The sequence below is a fragment of the Notolepis coatsorum genome (assembly GCF_963971535.1).
Source record: "Notolepis coatsorum genome assembly, chromosome: 5".
Classification (NCBI taxonomy): Eukaryota; Metazoa; Chordata; class Actinopteri; order Aulopiformes; family Paralepididae; genus Notolepis; species Notolepis coatsorum.
The window spans coordinates 156,959,471-156,984,894 of NC_140169.1; the positions used below are offsets into that span (position 1 = coordinate 156,959,471).

Genomic DNA, 25,424 nt, shown 5'->3' on the forward strand with positions numbered 1-25,424 from the left:
TGATGATACTGTGCTGTATGATGATGATGCTGTGCTGTATGATGATGATACTGTGCTGCATGATGACAATACTGTGCTGTATGATGACGATACTGTGCTGTATGATGACAATACTGTGCTGTATGATGATGATACTGTGCTGTATGATGATGATACTGTGCTGTATGATGATGATACTGTGCTGTATGATGATGATACTGTGCTGCATGATGACAATATTGTGCTGTATGATGATACTGTGCTGTATGATGACAATACTGTGCTGTATGATGATGATGATACTGTGCTGCATGATGACGATACATTTTAATTAGTGCTGTCAATAGAAAGAATTTACTAATTAATCTCACAATTTTCTGTAATTAATCTAGATTAATCTAGATTAAAAATAGCATTTATCTACTTAAGACCGAAGCTTGTAACATATATTCTTGACTAAAATCATGGAATTAATGTAAAATCAACACAAATAAAGTATATTTAGATTCAAAGACTATATTAATAGCTTTCTTTGAATTCTCTCCTGTGAAATACAAATGTTCAACAAAACCATCAACATTGACTCAGCTAGACCTCTTTCTTATATCCACAGCGCTAAAATTGAAGATTTTTCACTCCATAGATTAATCTAGATTAATTTATTTTAATGCTTTAAATAATTTTAATTAATCTCCAAAGGTAAAGCATAAATTTTGACAGCCCTAATTTGAATCTAATCTAATGTGTCAACAGGGTTCCCACGGTGGCGGCTGCTACGTTGCTTCTGTCAGGAGAGAAAGCGCCCGACACTATAGACTCTGCTTTCTTTTATGGCCGACCTCAGGTAATGAAGATAAGACGTGACCGGTTCAGTTTGTACTTTTACTAATGTTTATTTACCCGGGGTAAACTGCTTCACCCTCCCTATCTTTATATCTATATCTATATCTGTACATATCCCTTACCTACTCTTAATAGTTACGCTGCTGGCCAGTATGACTTACAACCATAGTGTCTTTATACCTGTATCCAGGGCCGCCTGGGAGAAATGCGAGGCCCTGTGCGAGATTTAAACGCGAGCCCCCCCCCCCCCCTAAAAGGTAAAAAAAATATATATATATATAATTTTTTTATTTTATTTCTTTCATACAGTCAACATATTCTTAAATAATAGCGCTGCCCGAGGCTAGGCATGATACAGTCAACATATAGCAAGAGAGAGAGCGAGAGAGAGCTCCCGTTCTACAGTCAATATACAGTGTTATCGCTGCACAGACCCGGCAATGCCCCTGACCCTCCACCAGAGCAAGGCCAGAGAGAGAGAGAGAGAGAGACACATTGGAAAGAAACAACCCAAAACCAGAGCAAATTGAAATGCTATTTGGCCCTAAACAGAGAGTACACAGTGGCAGAATACCTGAGCACTGTGACTGACCCAATACTAAGAAGATCCTTGACTAGGTACAGACTCAGCGAGCACAGCCTAGCCATCGAGAAAGGCCGCCATAGGCAGACCTGGCTCCCAAGCGAAGACAGACCCACTGCACACAAGATGAGGTGGAAACCGAGCTCCACTTCTTAACAACCTGCCCACTATACCAAGACATACTTCCCACAAATTGCAAACACCCAAAGAGACTTTGAAAACATCGACAATAACTCAAAACTCCCATACCTACTGGGAGAAATACAAGAATGTGAAATAAAGCCCATTTGAATTGAAGAGAGAGAGATAGATAGAGCATGTCTGTGTGTGTTAGAAAGAGAGAGATAGAGAGAGCGTGTCTGTTTGTGTGTGTGTGTTAGAGAGAGAGCATGTATATGTGTGTTAGAAAGAGAGAGAATATATAGAGAGAGAGCATGTCATTTTGTGTGTTAGAGAGAGATATAGAGCATGTCTGTGTGTGTTAGAAAGAGAGAGAGAGAGCATGTGTGTTTGTGTGTTAGAGAGAGAGAGCATGTCTGTGTGTGTGTGTTAGAGAGAGAGCATGTATGAGAGAGATAAGCAAAGATGAGCCCCTAAAGGATATTCAACTTTTAATGGAAGAACAAAACAGAAGGAAAAGATAACTTCACAAAGGCAACATGAATATACATAGATCCAAAAGGACAAAGATCAACACTTAAATCCAAAGAGAAGAGGGTCTATACCAGAGAAAACAAAGTAGCAAGGAGCCAATGGCCGACATCAGCTAAATAGGCTAACTGCAAATAGAGTAGCCAGGTACTGACACCAGGCCACACACCGTTAGCTACTACAACAGCTAGCCGGCCCGTTTGGCTCAATATAACGTTAGCTAGCCGGCCCGCTTTGGCTCAATATAACATTAGCTACAACAGCTAGCCGGCCCGTTTGGCTCCCGAGAGAGAGAGAGAGATATATCCACGGCGGGAATAGAATAGAGTGCATTAAAAACTCACCAAACGTCCAAGAGGATGGAGACAACCGCGTGGAGTTGACGAAGTTCATCTGCCGAATGACCGTCATCTTCATCTTGGCATAACAATGCTGCACGCGCTCTCTCTAGGTTAGCTAACGCTAGTTAGCCTTTAGCTAAGCTAGCTACTAGCCGACATCATCATGGCTATCCCGACTGAACCACACGTTAGCACTCGATATTATAACGTAGCTAAAGCTAACTAGCTGTCCCTGCCTGTCCCTGCCCTAAGCCGACATGGCTAGCCTGACTGAACTGTCTAACATGCAACAACTTTCATCTTCAGTCCATCTGCCGAATGACCGTCCTCTTCCTCTTGGCTGGCATAACTAAGCATAACCTCCAAAGCTGCACGCACGAAATAGTCAAACGCAGCTGACGCACGCCGGCGTACACATGATGTAACCCCTCCCTTCGTTGAAACCAATAGTATGTCTGCTGCAGAGCCCCAGAGCTCCATGAGTATGTCTGCTGCAGAGCCGCAGAGCCAGGAACAAGTCACACACATTCTACAAATGTGTCTAATGTGAAATATATAAGCATATAAGCAAAACTAGATTTTAGGTCTGTGATGAAAAAGGGCCTCGCGGGAAGGGGGGCCTCGCAAAAAATAAAAAAAATTATAAAAAAAAAATTATAAAAAAAATAATAAATACAATTTTTTTTTTTTTTTTTTTTTTGCGAGGCCCCCCTTCCTGCGAGGCCCTGTGCGACCGCACTGCTCGCACACCCCCTGAGGCGGCCCTGCCTGTATCACTGTACATATTAATAGTATACTATATCTATATCTGTGTATATCCCTTACCTACTCTTAATAGTTACGCTGCTGGCCAGTATGGCTTACTACCATAGTGTCTTTATACCTGTATCACTGTACATATTAATACTATATCTTAGGGCTGACCCCTATTAGTCGAATAGTCGACTAATCGATCGAAAGGAGCCGTAGTCGACTGCCAATCTCTTAGTTGAATACATTATCATTCTTTCCAAAAGAAAATAGGCCTAGAAGCGTGGCTAACGCTAATGGCACGCATACCAGAGGCTAACTGCCTACGAAAACAGGCACAGAGGCACTGAAAGAGGATTTCACCCATCTAATGAACACACTAGACTAGACAAATATCACGATGTATCCATCAGTGGACCAATTGCATGCTTTTGCAGAGGACAAGAAGCCTTCCGTCGACTCCTTCAGACATTAAGCACCCCCACAGCCCAAATGGAATGATACAAAAAATAATAATAATTTATTATATATATTTCTTTTATATATCTATATCTATATCTGTACATATCCCTTACCTACTCTTAATAGTTACGCTGCTGGCCAGTATGGCTTACTACCACAGTGTCTTTAGTTCAAGGTCAAGTTCTTTATTTGTCAAATACACAACAATACAGGGGCATTGCAGGTGATGAAATGTTTGTGTTTCGAGCTCAGACTCAACAATGCACAATTAAGAAACAACAACGAATACAAGAATGGTAACAATAAGTAGTAGTAGTGAGATAAAAAAAATAAAAAGGTAAGATAGTCAATTATTTACAGAAAGTGTCTTGCGTATAGTGTATGTGCATGTTAAGGTGCAGGGTGCGTGTGTGTCCGATAACAATAAGTAGTAGTCGTAAGATAAAATCAAATCAAATATAAAATGAGATAAACTAGTAAATTATTTACAGAGGGTGTCTTGTGTGTAGTGTATGTGCATATTAAGTTGCAGGATGCGTGTGTGTTTGTGTGTGTGTGTGTGTGTGTGTGTGTGTGTGTGTGTGTGTGTGTGTGTGTGTGTGTGTGTGTGTGGGGGGGGGGGGGTTCAAGAGATTTTAAGAGGAGTGTGTGTTTATACCTGAATCACTGTACATATTAATACTACAACTCACTACATACATCTGATTAGCCCTATTACTCAGTAGTACTAGTAGTACTAATTTATATAGTTTATACCCAGTTTAATCACCTGTACATTGTATATTACTGTTGCACTTTACTGTTACATTTGCACTCTGGTTGGATGCCAAACTTATTTTTGTTGTACTGTACTTGTGCTGTATCATGACAATATGTTTTAATCTAATCGAATCTAATCGAATCTAATGTAATCGAATCGAATGCAATGTAATGTAATCTAATCTAATATAATATAATGTAATCTAATGTAATCTAATCTAATGTAATTGAATCTAATGTTATCTAATGTAATCTAATCTAATGTAATGTAAGTTTTATAGTTTATTGCAACACTATTATCACCGACATCTAAGAAGGGAGATCCCCCCTTGAATGGCCCTTCTAAGGTTTCTCTCCTCCACATTGCCTGTGGTGCATTTTTTCCTATTGCTAGGTTTTAGTGAGTTTTTCCTTACCTTTGCGTGGGGTATGTCTGGGAGTGTTGCATTTATTTTGCATTTATTTAAAAAAAAAAATGGACTTCATGGTGTTTTTGTTAGCGTGTGTTGTCGGGCATTACAAATACATTTGATTTGATTTGATTTGATTTAATCTAATCTAATCTAATTTAATATAATATAATCTAATATAATCTAATCTAATGTAATCTAATCTAATGGAATCTTTCGGTTCTCTGCCAGGTCATGTGCACCACGGTGGTCCTCGCCCTCGGCATCCTGCTCAGCGGCGCTTCTCTCGTGGGTCTGAGTCGCGGGAGCTGGGGTCCTGACTACCAGGTCCTGGGGCCTGAGGAGGAGAGGCGGGGCCTGTTCCAGCCTGAGGAGGAGAGGCGGGGCCTGTTCCAGCCAGTTCCCACGTCGGGAAGCATCAATGGGGGTACGGTCGTGGCGTCGCCCTTTTCTGTAATTTTTTCTTTTTTTTTTTTCATTTAATTTCGTCAGGGTCATCTGTGGGGTATTAACTTTCTGTGGTGTGGTAGTGAAAGGTTAACCTTCTGTAGTGTGGTAGTGAAAGGGTTAACCGCCTGTAGTGTGGTAGTGAAAGGTTAACCTTCTGTAGTGTGGTAGTGAAAGGGTTAACCTTATGTAGTGTGGTAGTGAAAGGTTAACCTTCTGTAGTGTGGTAGTGAAAGGGTTAACTGTATGTAGTGTGGTAGTGAAAGGTTAACCTTCTGTAGTGTGGTAGTGAAAGGGTTAACCTTCTGTAGTGTGGTAGTGAAAGGGTTAACCTTCTGTAGTGTGGTAGTAAAAGGTTAACCTGTAGTGTGGTAGTGAAAGGGTTAACCTTCTGTAGTACGGTAGTGAAAGTTCACCTTCTGTAGTGTGGTAGTGAAAGGGTTAACCATCTGTAGTGTGGTAGTGAAAGGGTTAACCTGTAGTGTGGTAGTGAAAGGGTTAACCTTCTGTAGTGTGGTAGTGAACGGGTTAACCTGCTGTAGTGTGGTAGTGAAAGGTTAACCCTCTGTAGTGTGGTAGTGAAAGGGTTAACCATCTGTAGTGTGGTAGTGAAAGGGTTAACCTTATGTAGTGTGGTAGTGAAAGGTTAACCCTCTGCAGTGTGGTAGTGAAAGGTTAACCTTCTGTAGTGTGGTAGTGAAAGGGTTAACCGTCTGTAGTGTGGTAGTGAAAGGGTTAACATTCTGTAGTGTGGTAGTGAAAGGGTTAACCTTCTGTAGTGTGGTAGTGAAAGGGTTAACCTTCTGTAGTGTGGTAGTGGAAGTTAACCATCTGTAGTGTGGTAGTGAAAGGGTTAACCTTCTGTAGTGCGGTAGTGAAAGGGTTAAATAGTATTAAATTAATAATTTTCAATTTAAGGCCTTAAAACGTATTAAAAAGTTTTACATTTAAATTGTCACGCAAGTGCAGCCAATGGTAGTGTGGTAGTGAAAGGGTTACCCTTCTGTAGTGTGGTAGTGAAAGGGTTACCCTTCTGTAGTGTGGTTGTGAAAGGGTTCAAAAGTCTTAAATTGAACTTGTTGAAACCTGCAGATACCTTGTGTTAATTTCAAACCTGTATTTCAACTTGTGAGACACTGAGCCTTTACCCTCAGTTACAGCGACGACGAGCTCACAAAATAAGACAGTTTATCAGCAATTTCATAAATATAGGCTCACTAAATAAGAATAAACAATAAAAAATCAGCTAAGACAGTTATAAGAGGACACGGTGGTCGGAGATCATACTTTTAAACGCGACAAGAAGAAGGAAGAACCTTCAGCTTCAGAGTCAGTCGGAGGGCGTGCCAGGTGTTGGAAGCATCAAAGGAAAAAGCAGTTTTTCCCGGTTCAGAGCAAACAGGAGGAACCCTGAGAACCAAGCAGCCATTTGAACGTGTAGAATAGGTTTCAAGATTCCAGTGTTGTGATGTAAGAGGGACGTTTACCTATAAGGGCTTTAAAAAGAAACAAATACCAAAGCTAGTTACGCCTTTCAACCAGAGAAGGCCATCATTGAGATGTAGTCTTTTTTTTTGGTCACATTGTTGAAAAAGGTTTTAACATTTGAAACCTCCAGGTTCCCTAAAATGAAACGTGGCTAAGCGTTAGGAATGCTGACAATATGAGGAATGCTGACAATGCTAACATTACGTTTAAGGGAACCTGACGGACAAATGCGGAAATGTTTTTTGGGTGTCTGCCTGTCTAGCGGACGAAAATAACCAACTCGATTTCAAAATGTAAAAGTATCTCTTTAATTGAAGTGTAGTAGTAGTAGTAGTAGTAGTAGTAGTAGTAGTAGTAGTAGTAGTAGTAGTAGTAGTAGTAGTAGTAGTAGTAGTAGTAGTAGTAGTAGTAGTAGTAGTAGTAGTAGTAGTAGTAGTAGTAGTAGTAGTAGTAGTAGTAGTAGTAGTAGTAGTAGTAGTAGTAGTAGTAGTAGTAGTAGTAGTAGTAGTAGTAGTAGTAGTAGTTTTATTCAGTCATTATCTCACACAATACAAATTATGCACAATCATTTAACAATATTTGAGTTGGCAGTGCCAGTGACTGAAAAGGTACAGACTGAAGCATAATGCTTATACATGCCTGTCCTATATTCTTAACTAAATTAAGACTCCAAAAACAGTATTCTAAAGGAAAATAACAAAAAAAGTATTATTCACATTTGTAGTTGTAGTCACATTGTAGTGCGAAAGCGAATGACTCATTCTTAACTGTATATCAGCATTGTTCCACAAGTTAACCCCAATAATAGAAATACACCTCCTTTTAATCCCTTTCTTAGCTTTTTGAACAGTAAATTTACAAATATCTCTCAAATCATATTTTCTTTCATGTATACAGAAATGTTTGAACAAAACTAACAAGATTAAAGTCCACCCTTCACACAAAACCACAAGATATAGCCTTAAACTAAAATGTTTATATTAAGAGATTGTTTAATGCTAAATGAAGTGTCAAATAAAATCTGCAAAAAGATAAATAAAGTAAAGAATAAGGCACAAACTCTTGACTTGACTTGACTTGACAGTAAACAATCTTGAATCTTGAAGTGCACTGTTGCAAATATAGCTAATAATGGTATAGTGGAGGTGACTGTGAAGTCCCAGCAGCAGTCATTTCATTAACAAACTACAAAAACCGGAATTGTCAGGAGATTATTTTAATGCCAATTAATCTCCCAACCGATGTTTGAAGTGGCATTTTGACAATGCTTGACAAACATCCATATTGTCAACAGCACTTATCAGCTGATACTACAGACTAGTATCAGCTGATAAGGATCAGCCAAGGATAAAATGTCAAAAGAAACCTGAGCTAATAAGATGTGTCAATGGAATTGCTTTGCTAGGCTTGTGGTGCTTGTGGTGCCTGTGGTGCTTTTTTCCCTATTGTTAGGTTTTAGTGAGTTTTTCCTTACCTTCGCGTGGGGTATGTCTGGGAGTGTTTGCACTCATTCATTTATTTGTATTTATCTTAAATTTGTTGGACCTTATGGTGTTCTTGTTTTGTTCTTGACTTATTGTTATGTTTCTTCTTGACTTGTTTAAAGAAGACGTGTCTGGCCCATGGGGACATTAACGTGTGTTGTCGGGCCTTACAAATAAATTTGAATTGATTTTGATTTGATTTATTGCCTGTTGCTGTGTTTGCTAATATCAACAGCTGTCAGTCAATCAAATGTCATATATATACACATACAGTATATACAGCATTATTGTACATGCTATCATGTACTTGAGGAGACACTTCCTGATATGCTATCTTTGTCCCGTCAGACTGTCACGTGTGTGCCTGGGGTCCCGTCCAGCCCATGCCTGATATGATTATCAGTGCGAACATGAACTCCGCTCCGACCACACAAACAGGTACTGGTGCTGCAGTCTGCTGCGACTGGACCCCGTGAACTGTAAAACACACAATGCCAGAGATAGCTTTTTAGCTTTTTATCATAGGTTTTGTGTATTTCACAACCGTCGTGAAAGAAATGAAAGGATGAAAGGAATACAAGAGAATCTACAGGAAACACCTCTGGTACACTGCCCTGCAGAAGCTAACCGCGGTAACTATACTGCCCTGCAGAAGCTAACCGCGGTAACTACACTGTCCTGCAGAAGCTAACCACGGTAACTATACTGCCCCGCAGAAGCTAACCGCGGTAACTACACTGTCCTGCAGAAGCTAACCACGGTAACTACACTGTCCTGCAGAAGCTAACCGCGGTAACTACACTGTCCTGCAGAAGCTAACCACGGTAACTACACTGTCCTGCAGAAGCTAACCGCAGTAACTACACTGCCCTGCAGAAGCTAACCGCAGTAACTACACTGTTCTGCAGAAGCTAACCGCTGTAACTCTACTGCCCTGCAGAAGCTAACCGCAGTAACTCTACTGCCCTGCAGAAGCTAACCGCGGTAACTACACTGTTCTGCAGAAGCTAACCGCGGTAACTACACTGCCCTGCAGAAGCTAACCACAGTAACTATACTGCCCTGCAGAAGCTAACTGCAGTAACTACCCTGTTCTGCAGAAGCTAACCGCGGTAACTACACTGCCCTGCAGTAGCTAACTGCAGTAACTACACTGTCCTGCAGAAGCTAACCGCAGTAACTACACTGTCCTGCAGAAGCTAACCGCTGTAACTATACTGCCCTGCAGAAGCTAACCGCAGTAACTCTACTGCCCTGCAGAAGCTAACCGCAGTAACTCTACTGTCCTGCAGAAGCTAACCGCAGTAACTACACTGCCCTGCAGAAGCTAACTAAATGGTTTTAAAGTGCTCTGACTATCCAGTGATGTTGTACTAGTACTAGTAGGCACAATCTATAGACCGCCAGAACACAGTGGCTTCTATGACACACTTGATGGGTGTTTAGCTGGGGTGGAGGGCGTAGAAAAGATTATTATTGGGGACTGGAACACGGATTTGCTACGTAAAGCAGCACCCGTCTTCAAGGCCTTCAGTAGGTTTTGTGATCTGCACAGCCTCAGCCAGCTAATCACCCAACCCACAAGGGTATGTGATTCAACACAAACCACCATTGACCTCATTCTGACCTCTGACAAGTCCATGATCTCCAACAAAGGGGTGATAGCAGGGCCGGACTGGGGAAATAATTCATACCGGGAGATATAGCGCGAAATATAGTCCCAATCAGGCCACTTTTTAAGCGGGGGGTCTGGGGGTCCCCCACCCGGAAAATTTTAGTTACAAAGACTTAATTTCCTGCATTCTGGTGCATTTTAGTGCATGTGAATCACAAACTAATGAGCCAACAATTGCTTAGTACAATGTACTGTTATGAACCTCAAATAAAACTGTTGTGGCACTAGCAATGCTACTCTCTCCACCTTCAAAAAGAAAAAAGCAAGAGCACAACATATTTTTCTATTTACTATTATAATACAGTAAACCACTCTCTCCACCTATTCAAACAGAGCAAGAGCACAATACCATATTCACTTTACTGATGCACTACCCATCAACAGTTAAAATAGCCCTTTACACAAACATTAAATAACAGACCTTTCATTACAATACTATAATAACAGTAGCCACTGCCAGAATAGTGACACATGTATCGCGTGTGGTGAGCACAGCACACACATGCATGCACAACGAAGACAGAAGATTGCGTTGTCTCAATCATTTTAACTATAAAATGAGCTCAAAGTATGAGCTCACTGACTGAAATTTCCAACAAAAAGCATCAATTGTCAAATAATATTGATCACATTAACTAGACTAGATGTTTTTGAGGAAATTAGAAAGGGAACAACAACTTAACCCTTGTGTCTGATCAGATTCTTATTTTTTTGATAACTTTGCAGTGATTATGTTTGTAGCCAATGTGGCAAAGGTGTGTAATTTTTGAATTATCTTGGAATTATTTTGACTTTCTCTTTCATAAATTGTTTATTCAACTTCAGCCCCAATCATAACCACCACATATTGTTTTTTGTAATGTCAGATTTAACAACTCCTTTCAGAAAAGTGGGTGTGCCATCTGCAATTCCATCCGCCGCCTCCGCTGTCAATCAGTTGTATCGCCTGGTCCCGCCTCCACCAATCACATGCGGCAGCACGGCTCCATTGTGTGTGTGTGATCCGCGTGGAGGGAGAGAAGTCAGATAGTTCTCCAACTCTGTCGCAGACAGTGAAATCCTGGTTGTTCCCCACCCACCTAGGTTATCTAACTATCACGCCGCGCCGCCGCCACAACTAGAAACAATGGCCTGGCAAAAAAATAATAATAATTATAATAAAAAAATATATAAATTTTTTTTTTTTAATATAATTTTTTTTTTAATCTGTGCAGGCCAGGCCACCGGGAAAACTCCCGGTGCTCCCGATGGCCAGTCCGGGCCTGGGTAATAGCATGCGGGTTAAGTGATCATTATATGATTTTCTGTACCCGCAAAAAGCTAAAACAAAAGGCAGGCTGTCACAAAACAGTCGCATCTAGGGACCTCAAAACCTACTCTAGAGAGGCCTTTAACCAAGAACTGGAGAGCATGGACTGGTCAGATGAGCTCAGTGGTACACAGGTTGAAGAAACATGGCTTGGATTAAAAACTAAATTCACAACGATACTTAACAACATGGCACCCCTAAGAACAAAAAATGCTCCAAACTTTATAAAAGTCAGACAAAGCTTTCCAAACAAGCTCAAACAGTGAACTCCAAGCCCACGTGGTTGAACAAAAAATTTAAAGAAACAGACCAAGAAATGACGTAAACACCATGATCAAAACAGGGGAAAAAAATTTCATCAATGACAAAACTGAGGAAAACAAAAACAAACCACGTGAACTTTGGAAATTACTCAATAATCAACTAGGCTGCAGTAAAAAACTTAAAACCAGATTCTCAAACATAAACATAAGCTTCATATGTGGGTTTAGACTGCCTTTTGCCAAGTTCATTCTCCATTTCAGTTTGATTGCCAGCTGAATCCATTTCAAAGTTTATTTCCTGATTCCCCACGTTACTCATCTTTATATATCAAGCAATCGGCGGAGGCTTTATTTAGAATTACTAGTAGGATTTTGCCTGTATCCCTGGAGGCCACTCCTTCCGCAACTTTATTTCATTCATGAATCAGTCTCACCGTAACTTCTTTGATGTTTAAGTCTGCGTTGTGCTGTGAGCTGTTGTATTGTGGATGGAATCGGCAGAAACGGCAATGAATGGGGCGCTGTCCCTTGACTGTCCCTTCCGTGTCCATCAGTCTTCAAAACGATTTTGTATAAGGGCAACCGAACAACAAAAGATGCCAGTGAGGGACAGTATGGTACGAAGCTCTTTCCAACGTGTGGTGCTTGCTGATAGTAAATCAGGTCGTCTCGTTGAGTGCATTTAAAAGTTTTATTTTCGTTTGCAGGGTAAGCATAACAAAGCATAACAAAGCATAACATAAACTCTGTGTTTAAACTGTAACTTAAACAAATGACTAGTGCTGCAAAATTAACCTGAAAATAACTCAAAAACAAACAAAACACGCACGGTTGAATAACTGTGTGGCTTCCCTGTGACGGTTCCATCTCAAACCCTGCCCTCTTTTCTTGATCCTCCAATCACAACTATCGCTTACCTCGGACAAAAAGCGAAAGTTGTGATTGGAGGATCAAGAAAAGGGGCAGGGTTTGAGATAGGTCTATTCCCTCCCGCTGCGCACCTGTGACACACCTACAAATAGGCTGTGCCCGAGATCATCTGAGCCCCGCCTCCTATGCCCACTGCCCAGCTAATTAGTCAATAATCTCAAGACACCTTCACAATAACACAGCACCTTCATACAATAAAGTAACCATGGTAAGATCATCAAATTGGCTACAACACACACTATCATATATACTGTACACACTATCATATATACTGTACACACTATCATATAATATACTCTACACACTATAATATATACTGTACACATTATCATATATACTCTACACACTATCATATATACTGTACACATTATCATATATACTGTACACACTATCATATATACTGTACACACTCACATATATACTCTACACACTATCATATATACTGTACACACTATCATATATACTCTACACACTATCATATATACTCTACACATTATCATACAGCTGCTCTTTGGAAGAGAGGGGAATACACTGAAAATGTATTAATGGCTTCTATGAAACAACAGAAAAGAGGAAAAACAGGACCTATCTGAAACTAGGCACAAGGCGTTGCCGGTGCGATGACAGCTATTAAATAACCTTTATTTAGAGGCCTCGCCAACGACCTGAACCGACATTACCTCATCTGCCATGATTAATTGTACTTTTCAAAGGTCAGTGGAAGCTGTTGCCAGTTTCCACCGCAACACAGCGATTCAGTCCTTGTGTTCTGCTGCCCCCCGCAGGTCAGTGTGGGAACGGCTGTGAGGCCACAGACTGTCGGCTCGTACGAGAAGAGCAGCCTTCGCAGGTTTCAGACAGACAGACGGTCCGTCATTTGCTGTTATGTCTGCTCCTGACCGTTACCCAGCTCGCAGTGAGTAAACCAAATTCAACTTCTTCTTCAGCTTGGAATTAAAGGGGCACTTCACCAAAAAAAAAATTATAATGCTGGCACACACACACGTATCCAAAAGAAAAGGTTTCAAGTATTTTTTTATTTGTGACATATAAAGTACAGGTTACATTACAGTGAAATGCTTGGTTCTGCATGAGCCTCCTGTGAATGTGCTTTATACAGTAAAAAGTTAAAAGAATAAAGATCAAACACTATACAAATATACAATATACAAACTAAAGTACAAATTGCAAACAACATGCTAAAATGAGGTAAAGATGTAGTGCAAATCTTTTAGTAATAAATAAATAAAATAGATCAAGTATGGTGTAGTGTTCAAAAGTGTTTAAAGTGTCTAAAGTGAATGTATTTCAGAAGAATTGTAGGTCAGAAAAATGTATTTGGTTTCCAAGATGTTGTGAGTCATTGGGTTTGAATTTGTCCTTGTGTGAGGTCTTCTGCGGACGCTCAAGCCTGGAAACGTAAAATCGTTTTTATTTTATTTTTAAACAAACTGTTACTTGTAATAGTAGAGGAGGCTTATTTGATTGAGCAACAGATTTGCCATGTTCAGGGTCTTAGAAACATATTGACATTTTAAACTCTGAAATTGACATTCCTGATAGTTAAGCAGTTGATTGCTATTCAGCACAAGTCGTGAATGACATCATCACCTTCATTTTCCCGCCTGTCTTCCCTCTCCCTATATCTCGCCTCTCTGGCTGAACTACACTGATGCTGAGACAGAATAGAGCTCATGTATTATAGGTGAAATGCCCCTTTAAGCAGAGGGTATGGGAAATGTCCGTCTTGATGCAGAATATATATATACAAAAAATAAAGTTTAAATAAAAGTTCAAAATTGTACAGAAATGTTCAGAATGTACATATGATTTTACATACAGCATATATAATTGACTTATCTCAAGCCCTGCCCCATTTTCTTGATCCTCCTATCACAGCTGTCACTTCCCTCTTGACTTGTTGAAGACTTGGATTTTATAGCCTTTATCTTATTTTCATACTAGCGCTCGTTTCCCTATGTTTTTTATTGTGTTGTTGTTGTTGTTGTTGTTGTTGTTGTTGTTGTTGTTGTTGTTGTTGTTGTTGTTGTTGTTGTTGTTGTTGTTGTTCTTAGCTCTATTCTATCTTTCAAAAAGGTTCTTATGTACCCCAGTTGCTATTGCATGTATATATATATATGTACATACATACCAACTATTCGCCTGTTTTATTATCCATCCATCGATCATCCATGGCAACACTATATTATCACCGACATCCAAGTTGGGGGATCCCCCTTTGAACGGCCCTTCTTTTTTTCGATCAAATCTTTTTATTCCTTTTCTTTTTACAAAACAAGACAAGACAACAACACAATACAGTAATAATAATAATAATAATAATAATAATAATAATAATAATAAACAACAACACTAGTAGACAGAACTTCTCATGACAATAACAGTAATAATAATAATAATAATAATAATAATAATAATAATAATAATAATAATAATAATAATAATAATAATAATAATAATAATAATAATAATAATAACATAAAATTATAATAAATTGGACTAACAAAATAATAATAAAAAACAGAGTATAAATTAAATAAGTCGCCACTGAAACTCTAGGTAAAGGAATAAAAAAATTAGCCCCTTACTGTATAGTGAGCCTCCTGAGCCCCCTCTATCTCCAGATCCGGCAGCCACGGATCCCAACCCGGAGGACCCACAGTCCGGCGCCCCCGCGAGCCAAAGCACCATGCCTCTTTCATGCCTCGGCCCGCAGAGACCCCGAACCGCGCCCCTCCTCCCGGTCCAAGCCCACAACCACCAGATCCACAGCCACGGGGGCCCAAAACATATATAATTAAATATATAAGAAAACACTAAATCAAATACATAAAACCAAAAGGAAAAATAACAGACATGAACACTCGCTCGTTCATCGTCATATGCATTCCTTTTCCACCGCAGCCAACCAGATTGCGATATTGGCTATGAATGAGTACTCAGGTAGTTCCAACATCGCTGTAGTGAGTACAGCATAAAAGTTAGCGTCATACACATTAGGGGTGTAAGCGGCGATCAGAGCAATTTTCCCGTTAGAGTATTCCATTTTAGCAATAGTAATTCGACCATCTTCATCAGACCACACGTCTACTATGGCTACTCCACGGGACTTAGTGCTAAAAGAAGATGAGCTTATGTTATGATAGAATTTATTTGCCGGTCTTGCATTGTCAGCCATTAAAAGATGCGTTTCACTCAGTAAAGCAATGTCCACCTCCTGCCTTTTCAACCATGTTAGTACACTTGTGCGTTTATGTGGGATATTAAGACCCCCTGTATTCCAGATCAAGATGTATAAATTAGCCATAGTCCAACCAGGTTGCAGTATGACTGAACGTGATTCCTTTGAAGTAGAGCACTATAACATATACACATCCCCACGTCAAGGTCCTGTTGGGTTTCGATCCTGAGCTTGAGAGCAAACATAAAATAGAGCGAGTCACAAGAAAAGAAAAACAAAAATTCCCGTATCACATACACATTGGCAGTATTAGGGGGTGGGAAACTGATGGGTGGGGATCGGGCGTTGTGGACAGCGACTCCTACAGGTCGGTTGGTGCGCCTGCGCAGTAGAATCAGGAAGCGATGGGGGCGGCGCCCCTCCAAAGCGCAGACCCCTGACGCTGAAAGATCGCGCCGCGCAGGTGAAAAGATGCGACTGCTGTTACCTCGAGTATCGGAGGGGACTCGTGCTATGTATGACTTAGTCCACATTGCAGCCGGCTTGTGGGAGGCAAGAAACAGCGTTCGAGACAGGGGAGGGTTGAATTGGATGATACGAAATTGGGATGGGAGAAAAATAGAAAAATGGGAGAAAAGGTGGATAAAAAAAAAACACACACAGTTCGTCCGAGTTAAACTTGAATTAAGTGAAGTACTCATATCAAATGTTGAAATAATACTACGGCGTTAAACCTCGAGCATTACCGTGCTGCCATCGTTGGGGTAATGCAGCGACGGCGGCCATGAGCACTGCCGCACTGCTGGGACAAGAAAGAGAGTAAAAAACACGTAGTATCAGCAGTGTTAGCTAGGAGAGTCTTGACCTGCTACCCGCAGATAGCTCGCCGCAAGGGGGTCACCCCCCTTGGTTGAACGGTTCATAAGCACATACAGTCTGTTTGAGTGAAACTTGTGATATTCATTTCGCCCGGGCAGAGCTGGACAAAGATAATATACGTAACAATCTAAGCGCAATTCAATGCATAGTTCGAGTGGCAGACGATAAAAAAAAAATCCGATACTCTAAGAATAAAGGTCGTCTGAATTACATTTCAAATAGTCAATATTCATGCCCGTATCTGAGATAATACCGTATAGAGAAATCGAGTGTTACCGTTCCGAGGACTGAGAATCTGCGGTCGGCAGTGCTTACAATAGTGCTGGCTTGGATAGCTGGTATGCTAGCAGCCCACGTGTGGAGCCGTCCCCATGCTTCAGAGCCGCTAGCTTGGACAGCTGGTATGTTAGAAGCCCTCGTGTGGAACCCGCCCCCGCCCCAAAAACGTAATCAATCTCAATGTGGCACGGTTGCTGAGCTCCCAAAAAGTCAACCCGCCATGCGCTGCTGACCAAACCGGAAGCCCCTTTGAACGGCCCTTCTAAGGTTTCTCTCCTTATTGCTTATTGCTTTTTTCCTATTGCTAGGTTTTTTGTGAGTTTTTCCCTTACCTTCGCTGGGGAACGTCTGGGAGTGTTGCATATTTGGATTTTATGGTGGATTTTGTCCTTGATTTATTGTGTTGTTTCTTCTTGACTTGTTTAAAGAAGACTTGTCCAGCCAATGGGGGCATTACCTTGTGATTTTGGGCTTTACAAATACATTTTATTTGATTTTGATTTGATTTGGAGGATCAATGAAAGAGGGCGGGGCTTGAGATCAATTAGATTCAGATTCAGTTTTATTGTTGCATCTCGTCACATTTACATACAAAAAGAGCAACATTCTTGGGCCTTGCCCCCCCGACCTACAGCAGTCAATAAAATACACGATAGAATATATATGAAAGAAAACACAATAAAAACCAGCATAATAATGATTTAAGAAAAAGTGACAGTGCTGAGAGTGGCGATATAAAAAGTGCAACAGTAGAATAAAATGTACATACAGTACTAAAAAATACTACATACATAAAAACACAGGGTAAAATCATAATTGTTTAGGTAGTGTTCATGAGTCTGATGGCTCGGTGGTAGAATGAGTCCTTGAGGCTGCTGGACCTGGCTCTGAGGCTGCTGGACCTGGCTCTGAGGCTGCTGGACCTGGCTCTGAGGCTGCTGGACCTGGCTCTGAGGCTGCGCTAACGCCTCCCGGAAGGCAGCAGTTGGAACAGACTGTTGTTGGGGTGGCTGGGGTCCTATATAATCCTCCGGGCCTTGCTGATGCACCGGTTGTTAAAAAATGTCCTGTATTTACAATTACAGTCTATATATAAAGGTATATAATGTCAGTATGTTTCTACTACTATCAGAACATCTCCAGCTGCCTGTGGCTCCTCCTCAACCAGACTCCTGGTCGTCTGTATGTGGAGCTGCAGTTCTTCTGTGCCGTGGTCAACTATGGACAGGTGAGGCCTCCCAAAACACACCGGCAAGATCACCACCATTGCTTACAGTGTGACGCCAACAAGATCACCACCATGTTTTACAGTGTGACGCCAACAAGATCACCACCATTTCTTACAGTGTGACGCCAACAAGATCACCACCATTTCTTACAGTGTGACGCCAACAAGATCACCACCATTTCTTACAGTGTGACGCCAACATGATCACCACCATTTCTTACAGTGTGACGCCAACATGATCACCACCATTTCTTACAGTGTGACGCAAGATCACCACCATGTCTTACAGTGTGACTCAAGATCACCACCATTTCTTACAGTGTGACGCAAGATCACCACCATTTCTTACAGTGTAATGCCAAAAAGATCACCACCATGTTTTACAGTGTGACGCAAGATCACCACCATTTCTTACAGTGTGACGCAAGATCACCACCATTTCTTACAGTGTGACGCCAACATGATCACCACCATGTTTTACAGTGTGACGCCAACATGATCACCACCATGTTTTACAGTGTGACGCCAACATGATCACCACCATGTTTTACAGTGTGATGACAACATGACCGCTGGCCATTAACTCACTTGGGATTATTATTTGTCACAACTCGGGACAACTGAGAACTAGAACTAGAGACTCACCTCACCGTACTGACTATCTTGTTTTGTTTTGCACTAGAGACTCATATCACTGGACTATCTTGTGTTTGTACTTTTTATATTATTATATTGTATTTGTATCTATACTTTAAGTGTATCTATAGTGAATATAGATACTGGACTGTATAGGACTGTGAAGCTACCCCCCCCCCCCCCCATGCTGCTTTGACACCCGAATTTCCCCAAGGGGATTATTAAAATCATCTTATTTTATTTTATTTTTTTACCTAACTAAATACCATTGCTCTCAGAATAGTAGTCTAGGGGTGATTTAATTCAATTAAATTAGATTTGATTAGATTTGATACAAATGTATTGCCATTATACAGCACAAGTACAGTACAAGTAAGTAATAGTGCTAATCAGATGTAGGTACAGAGTTAAGATAAGATAAGATAAGATAAGATAAGATATTCCTTTATTGATCCCCTTGGGGAAATTCAGGCATCATAGCAGCATGGGGGGAGGGGGGGAGGGGTACAGGTAGTAAAACAACACAGTATACAGGTAGTAAAAGACAACACAGGCAGTGTAAACAATTTGATTGTTGTAGTATTAATATGTACAGTGATACAGGTATAAAGCCACTATGGTAGTAAGTCATACTGGCCAGCAGCGTAACTAGTAAGAGTAGGTAAGGGATATGTAAAGATATAGATATAGTATCTACAGATATGTAAAAAGGATTATGCAGGTATGTACAGACAGATGTGAATAGATATATATATACAGTAAGAATAAATAAATAATATATATATATATATATATATATATATATATATATATATATATATATATATATATATATATATATATATATATATATATATATATATATGGTATATACAGCATTATTGTACATGCTATCATACAGTTATATGGGTTATATGCAGGTAGAAGGATTTCTATATAGAGGTAGATAATGTTTTTAAATATTGTAGTTAATGTTGTCGTTTTTAAATATTGAGCAATGAGCACTAGGTAAAATTTTTCCAATTTCCATGTGTGATGTTGATGATGATGATGATGATGATGATGGTGATGATGAAGATGATGATGATGATGATGATGATGATGATGATGATGATGATGATGCTGATGATGATGATGATGATGATGATGATGATGATGATGATGATGATGATGATGATGATGATGATGATGATGATGATGCTTTCCATCCCCAGGGTTTTCTCTCTTTTGCCATTTTTGGGCTCGACGAGCATTTAATCATCCTGCCGTTTAAAAAGAGGTAAATAACATGGATTACTTCAAAGATACAATATTACTCTCTTTATCATAACTACAAAACCTTCAACTGCACTAAGGCTGAGACGATATGCCATTTGGAAGAATCGATAAATCGGGTAAAAAATATCGATAAATATCTATATTTGTATTAGTATAAAAAAAAGTATATTATTATTTTTGATCCACTTTTTCTCCTCCTATTTTTCTTGTATTTTCCTCCCATCCCAATTCAGTCGTTATGCCAATTCCCCCCTCCCCTTCCTGGTCGTTGCGCGCATTTGCCCCCTACTTGCCGGTCTAGAGAGCCCTGAAGTCTATCACATGCTTCCTCCGATACATAGGAGACAGCCAGCAGCCTCTTTTCACCTGGCAGCGAGGACTCTCATTGGTGAGGTGTAACGCGTGGGAGGTCACACTACCTTCACCATCTCCCTTCCTCACTGTGCAGGCGCCCCGACCTGTAGGAGTCGCTGTTTACAACAACCAGATTACCACCCACCGGCTTCCCTCCAGCTGACACTGCCAATTGTGTCAGTATGACGACCGGCCAAGCCGGAGGCACCGCTGACAGCTGGATTCGATACCAGTGTCTCTGCGGTGGTAGACAGATGCTTAGTCCGCTGCGCTACCCGGCCGCCTATAGTATATTATTATTTAAACAACAAATTTATGTTTATTTTGCAGCAATTCTTTGTCGTTGCCGCCATCTTTAGTGTTACAGATTTCCCTGTTCAAAACGACCACAGTGATCCTTCTCATGTTATAGTCGGCGGTCTCTGGATGTGATGGAGGAGTGCGCTGCATATTGAACGCACAGTGCAGAGTTGCAATTCAACTGAATTTACATGAAATGGGGATGTTTTAACTAAAACATGCCAGAATACCTAGTATTTTAGTATAGTATAAACTAGGGATGTCCGATATTATCGGCCTACCGATATTATCGGCCGATATTGGCATTAAAATTTGATATCATAAAATATCTGTATCGGTTTTCAAAAAAAAAAAATTTTATTTGAATTTTTTTACATTTCTATAACCTTTATTTACACAGGCAAGCAAGTAAGAACAAATTCTGATTTAATTTATTGTCAAAGGTATGCATAATGTTGTGTTAATTCCACAACAAGATATATGTAATGTTAATTACCTGAAATTATTCAGTTTTTTCGGGGGGAAAACCCTGCATATATCGGTATCGGTTGATATCGGTATCGGAAATTAAGAGTTGGACAATATCGGTATATCGGTATCGGTAAAAAAGCCAATATCGAGCATCCCTAGTATAAACTAAAGTATATTAAAAAAAATGCTAAAGAAAAAAACACATGCCAAAAAAAGTGATGCCACTTATCGATTTCACGCACTTGTCTCAGCCTTCTTCAACTGCACCTCTGTGAACTGTGTCCTCTCAGGATGTACAGACTGTGGTCCAGGCTGCGGCTGGAGAAGCACCCTGAGTCGTCAGAGGACACCAGTACGACATGCTCCCAGTTCACCAGCTACCACCAGGACCAGTGCTGTGAGGACATGGTGCAGAAGAGGAGGTGAGGACCCAACACCACGGGAGATGTTCAGTTTTGCAGGATTTTTTGGAGAAAGCATGATATGGCACTTAATTCAAAGTTCAAAGTTAAGTTTATTGTAATTTTTCCATTGACATGGAAGCACGAGATACAGCCATGTGACGCTAGATATACACTAAACAAATAAATAAAATACTGATCCTCATGACAGACATACAAACCCATTCAACACAAATCCAGTAGAAACCAATCATTCAACAAAAACGGTCAATAAAAAAAGTGAATTGATTCGGTAGCAAACTAATCCAAAATAAGAAACCTCTAGTCTAATTCAGTAAAACTGATCCAATTCAATAAGACCAATAGATTTTATTGATTTTATTCAATAAGACCAATAGATTCACTTTTAGATTTACTTAATAACCCTTTCACTACCACACTACCAAAGGGTTAACCATTTCACTGCGACAATACAGAAGGTTCTGTTTCATTATGGCTTTCGCTCAGCATCATTTGCACTGTACTTCACTTCGTGCACCTGCACTGAATACAAAATTCCACCATGAACCTTTACATCCCAACATTCGTCTGGCCACACCCCCATCCGCTTACCTTCATAAGCAGGTGTGTGGTCACCTACTCGCCTCCTTCTTCACTTTCACCACAAGGAAGTGCCTTCGGTAGATCCCCACTTGACGAGGTTGTTAGTAGAAGAAAGTTGGAAAACAAAAGAACGGGAAGATACGTTGACATCATATCTTTATTTTCTCTCTCACTATTTCGAGAAAATACGGCGATATTGTCTTCGTTACTGGAGTGTCTGGAAGATGATGATCATTCTGACCTTTAACGGCTGTTTCGTATTAGGAGCTCACGCCGCTGACATGCTCCCCAGCTACAGTCCTCCTTGCTGCGGCTGGATGGGTTTGGCCCTCCGGCCATACAGCTGGACTGTGGGAAGCACCGACTGTTGTGAGAAGCGGTTGTTTCCAGGGTGGGGTACGTACTGTTTTGCTTGCGAGCTCTGGTTGTTGTTGATGCTGTGGGGGTTAGCTGACAATTTTACGAAACGCCGACTCCAGACTGGGGTCCTCTGCTTGGCTTAAACGGTGGTCGGAGGATCTTGGTCTGACGCCCATGATGGTCAATCTAGTGGGCCGCGACCAGGGCCTGATGAACCCAGGATTCTCTGGACGAGCGGATGCTTCTTTGTCCCGTGCAGGCCCCATCTTTCACATAAAAGTGAAAGTACACCCTAACGAGGAAATGTGGGCATAGGATCTTCTTTATCGGGAGTTCCATGCTCAAAGTCGGCTGCAGCCCGAAATGGGAATTGTGCTGGCCCCGCTGTATGTCTGGATCACTGTTGAAAACTGTGTTTGACATTCTTTTTCTTTTCCCTCTTAAGGATGGGGAGGGACTTGGACAGCGGCCTGTCTGAAGTGTGGCTTGTTATGTCGTTGTGTACAGTTCAGGTGATAGCTGCTTAGCTGGCGTGCTAGTTGTGGCCTACTGTGTTAGCCAATCAGCTGTTAGCTGCGGCGCTAGCTCGCTGTGTTTACCAGGCTAGTAAACATTAGCTTGTTGCTATCAGTCGGACTTAATGCTACACTTAATGCTACACTGTTGATACGATACTGTGACTATAACATGCCTTAAAACACTCTGACTACGACGTCATCTTTGACAGAGGATGTTAGTCGACCCTACACCCGGTTGCCAGTGCCAGCGAGGACTTCGTCAACATGGATAACGGCGGCTGGGTGGCGTTGCAGACATACCCTCGTCACCGGCGCAGGAGGTGCTGGGTTCAACTCGGTGTCCCGTTAACCTGTGTTGCGGTTCTTTCCGCCTGCGTTCTGGGTGAAGGTAGGAGTCCCGACCGGACTTTAAACACTTCTTCTTTTCTTCCCTTCTAAATGTTTTGTAATAACGATGTTTCCAAAACATGTGTTGCTGCAATACATTGATGATACGACGCGTGTTGTGTGTGAATTGTCTTGTCGCTGGTATAGCTTCTCTCTGCAGTGAATCGGTGTTGTTTTTTACGTGTGTAAAAATGAACTGGTTTGGTTGTGATGAGAACATGTGTGTTCATGTAACGTTGTACTTGTACCGTGGGTGAACTCACAACTAAGAGGGTTAATTAAACCTGTAAAGCTATGCTTAGTGACATGTGATTGAGGAATGAATCTTTTTCTCAGCCTGTGATGACAATGAACAGTATGTTCACACATTAACAGAGGTGCCTGTTCGCCTTGGTCGTATCAAGGGTAAGATAAGAGGGGTGTCCCCCCGGTTTCCCTGGGGCTTCCCCCCCTCCTCTCAGACATGTTGGTTACAATATATTGTGTCACTGTGTTTGTGGGGATACGATGTAACCCTCAGCTTAATTGCTGGGGTTGTGCTTTCCGCTTGAGAAACAATTTTTTCCTAAAGAAAATATTGTTTGGTCACTTATCATGTGTGCTTAGCAAGGCCTGTGGCCAATACATAATCGAGGATTCTGTATTCTCTCGTTATGAAAAACGGCGTTCCTCTGTAAGAGTGTACTTTGCCATTTTTTGTTATGATGAAGGGTTGTGTGTGTCTTGTGATCTACAACTGGGTTAGGTTTGGCTCACAAAAGCACATGTGTAAGTCTGGTACCGGGGCTCTTAAGGGGCCCTCTCTGTTCTGTGTTTTTCCTTAGTAAAAATCAGATAGCAGGTTAGTACATGAGCTATGTGAGGCTGTTCGATGCTTCATGTAGCAGGCTATGACTGTGTCATGCTCTACTTTACATCGTATCATGGGTGTGGGGTCGTAAAGGGGTGAACTGGTAATCCTTCCTCCCCTTTTCTGATTGGTCAGGGGTTAAAACCTCCTGTCCTTCAAGGTTCCTGTCACGTTGCTGTTCGGCACGTTACACGGTAAGAGGGGGGGGGCGGGAGTTTCCTGGTCCCACGCCCTGGAAGATTGGGCGTGTGCACCGCGGAAATTCCCCCGCCATAGAGTGAAGTGTTATCGAGACAATGAAGACAACAAGTTGCAGACTGGACTCAAGTTTACTTGGTTGACATAGCGACGCTCATACATACTGGTGCACATACGGGTTGCACACCGGCATTATATGGTACCTACTGCATATCACTACATCCCCCCTGTTTAGCAGCATCGCCCCATATAATTAGCGGAACACTCTTATGTCAATAGTCCACTGAAATCACATCACCAAGTGCAAATCCCCCCCCTTATTTAGGTTTACATTCACCCCCAAATACCACAATGATAACAAAGCACCAGAGTCCCCCTGACGACCCAGCCTTGTGCTCCTGGCGTTGTTCCTGGCGTTGTAGTGGGCACCTTCCATGCAATAATGTGTGCTCAGGTCACATAGTCTTTGTAAAAATCTGGTCTGTTCACAGCCCTCCCACATCTTGTGCGTCTTGGTCCTGGGCTATTGGGCACCTGTGTAGTACAGGGTGACATCGTAGGTGTTTCCGGTGGGTCACTCTGCATTGTAGGTGTTTCCGGTGGGCCCTCGTGGGTGTCCTCTTGAAGCTGTGGCACAGCAAAGTGTGTCTGTGTTGGACTTCTCTGCATCTGTGGGATGTATAGCTCACGCAGGTGGCTCCTGCACCGCCTGACCTGGTTGCCATTTGGTGTTTGTACAACATAGCTTCTTGGCTCAATGCATTTTTGTACAACGATAGCTGGATGCCATGTCCCTCTATCCTTGTTCAGCACAGTCACATGCTGTCCGGGGCAGAGTGGGGGTAATTCTCTGCGGCAGCTGCGGTCGTGATGCTCTTTTAGGTCCGCTGTTCTCTGTTCCATGTGAATCCTATGCTCCTCCCTGCCTGGCTCTGCCCGACTTGGCAGCAGGGTGGTGACAGGTCTCCCAAATATCAATTCTGCTGGTGATGGCAGTTTACTGTCGATGGGCGTCGCTCTGACCTGTAGTAATGCCATCTGTAGATTGCCTCCCTGTTCCAGGGTTTTGGTCACAATTGATTTGATGTGTCTCACGTGCCTTTCAA

The 25,424-nt window shown here is 41.5% G+C and overlaps 1 protein-coding gene across 1 annotated transcript in view; it reads left to right on the top strand.

The window, feature by feature from the left end:
• gpr155a (G protein-coupled receptor 155a) overlaps positions 1–25,424 on the top strand; it is a 130,856-nt gene that overhangs the window by 74,522 nt on the left and 30,910 nt on the right. Inside the window, exons 10-16 of the mRNA XM_084314870.1 lie at positions 733–823; positions 5,010–5,205; positions 8,546–8,635; positions 13,160–13,290; positions 17,867–17,962; positions 19,813–19,877; positions 21,292–21,423. Coding sequence (XP_084170996.1) covers positions 733–823; positions 5,010–5,205; positions 8,546–8,635; positions 13,160–13,290; positions 17,867–17,962; positions 19,813–19,877; positions 21,292–21,423 — 801 coding nt within the window. The remainder of the gene's footprint in view (positions 1–732; positions 824–5,009; positions 5,206–8,545; positions 8,636–13,159; positions 13,291–17,866; positions 17,963–19,812; positions 19,878–21,291; positions 21,424–25,424) is intronic.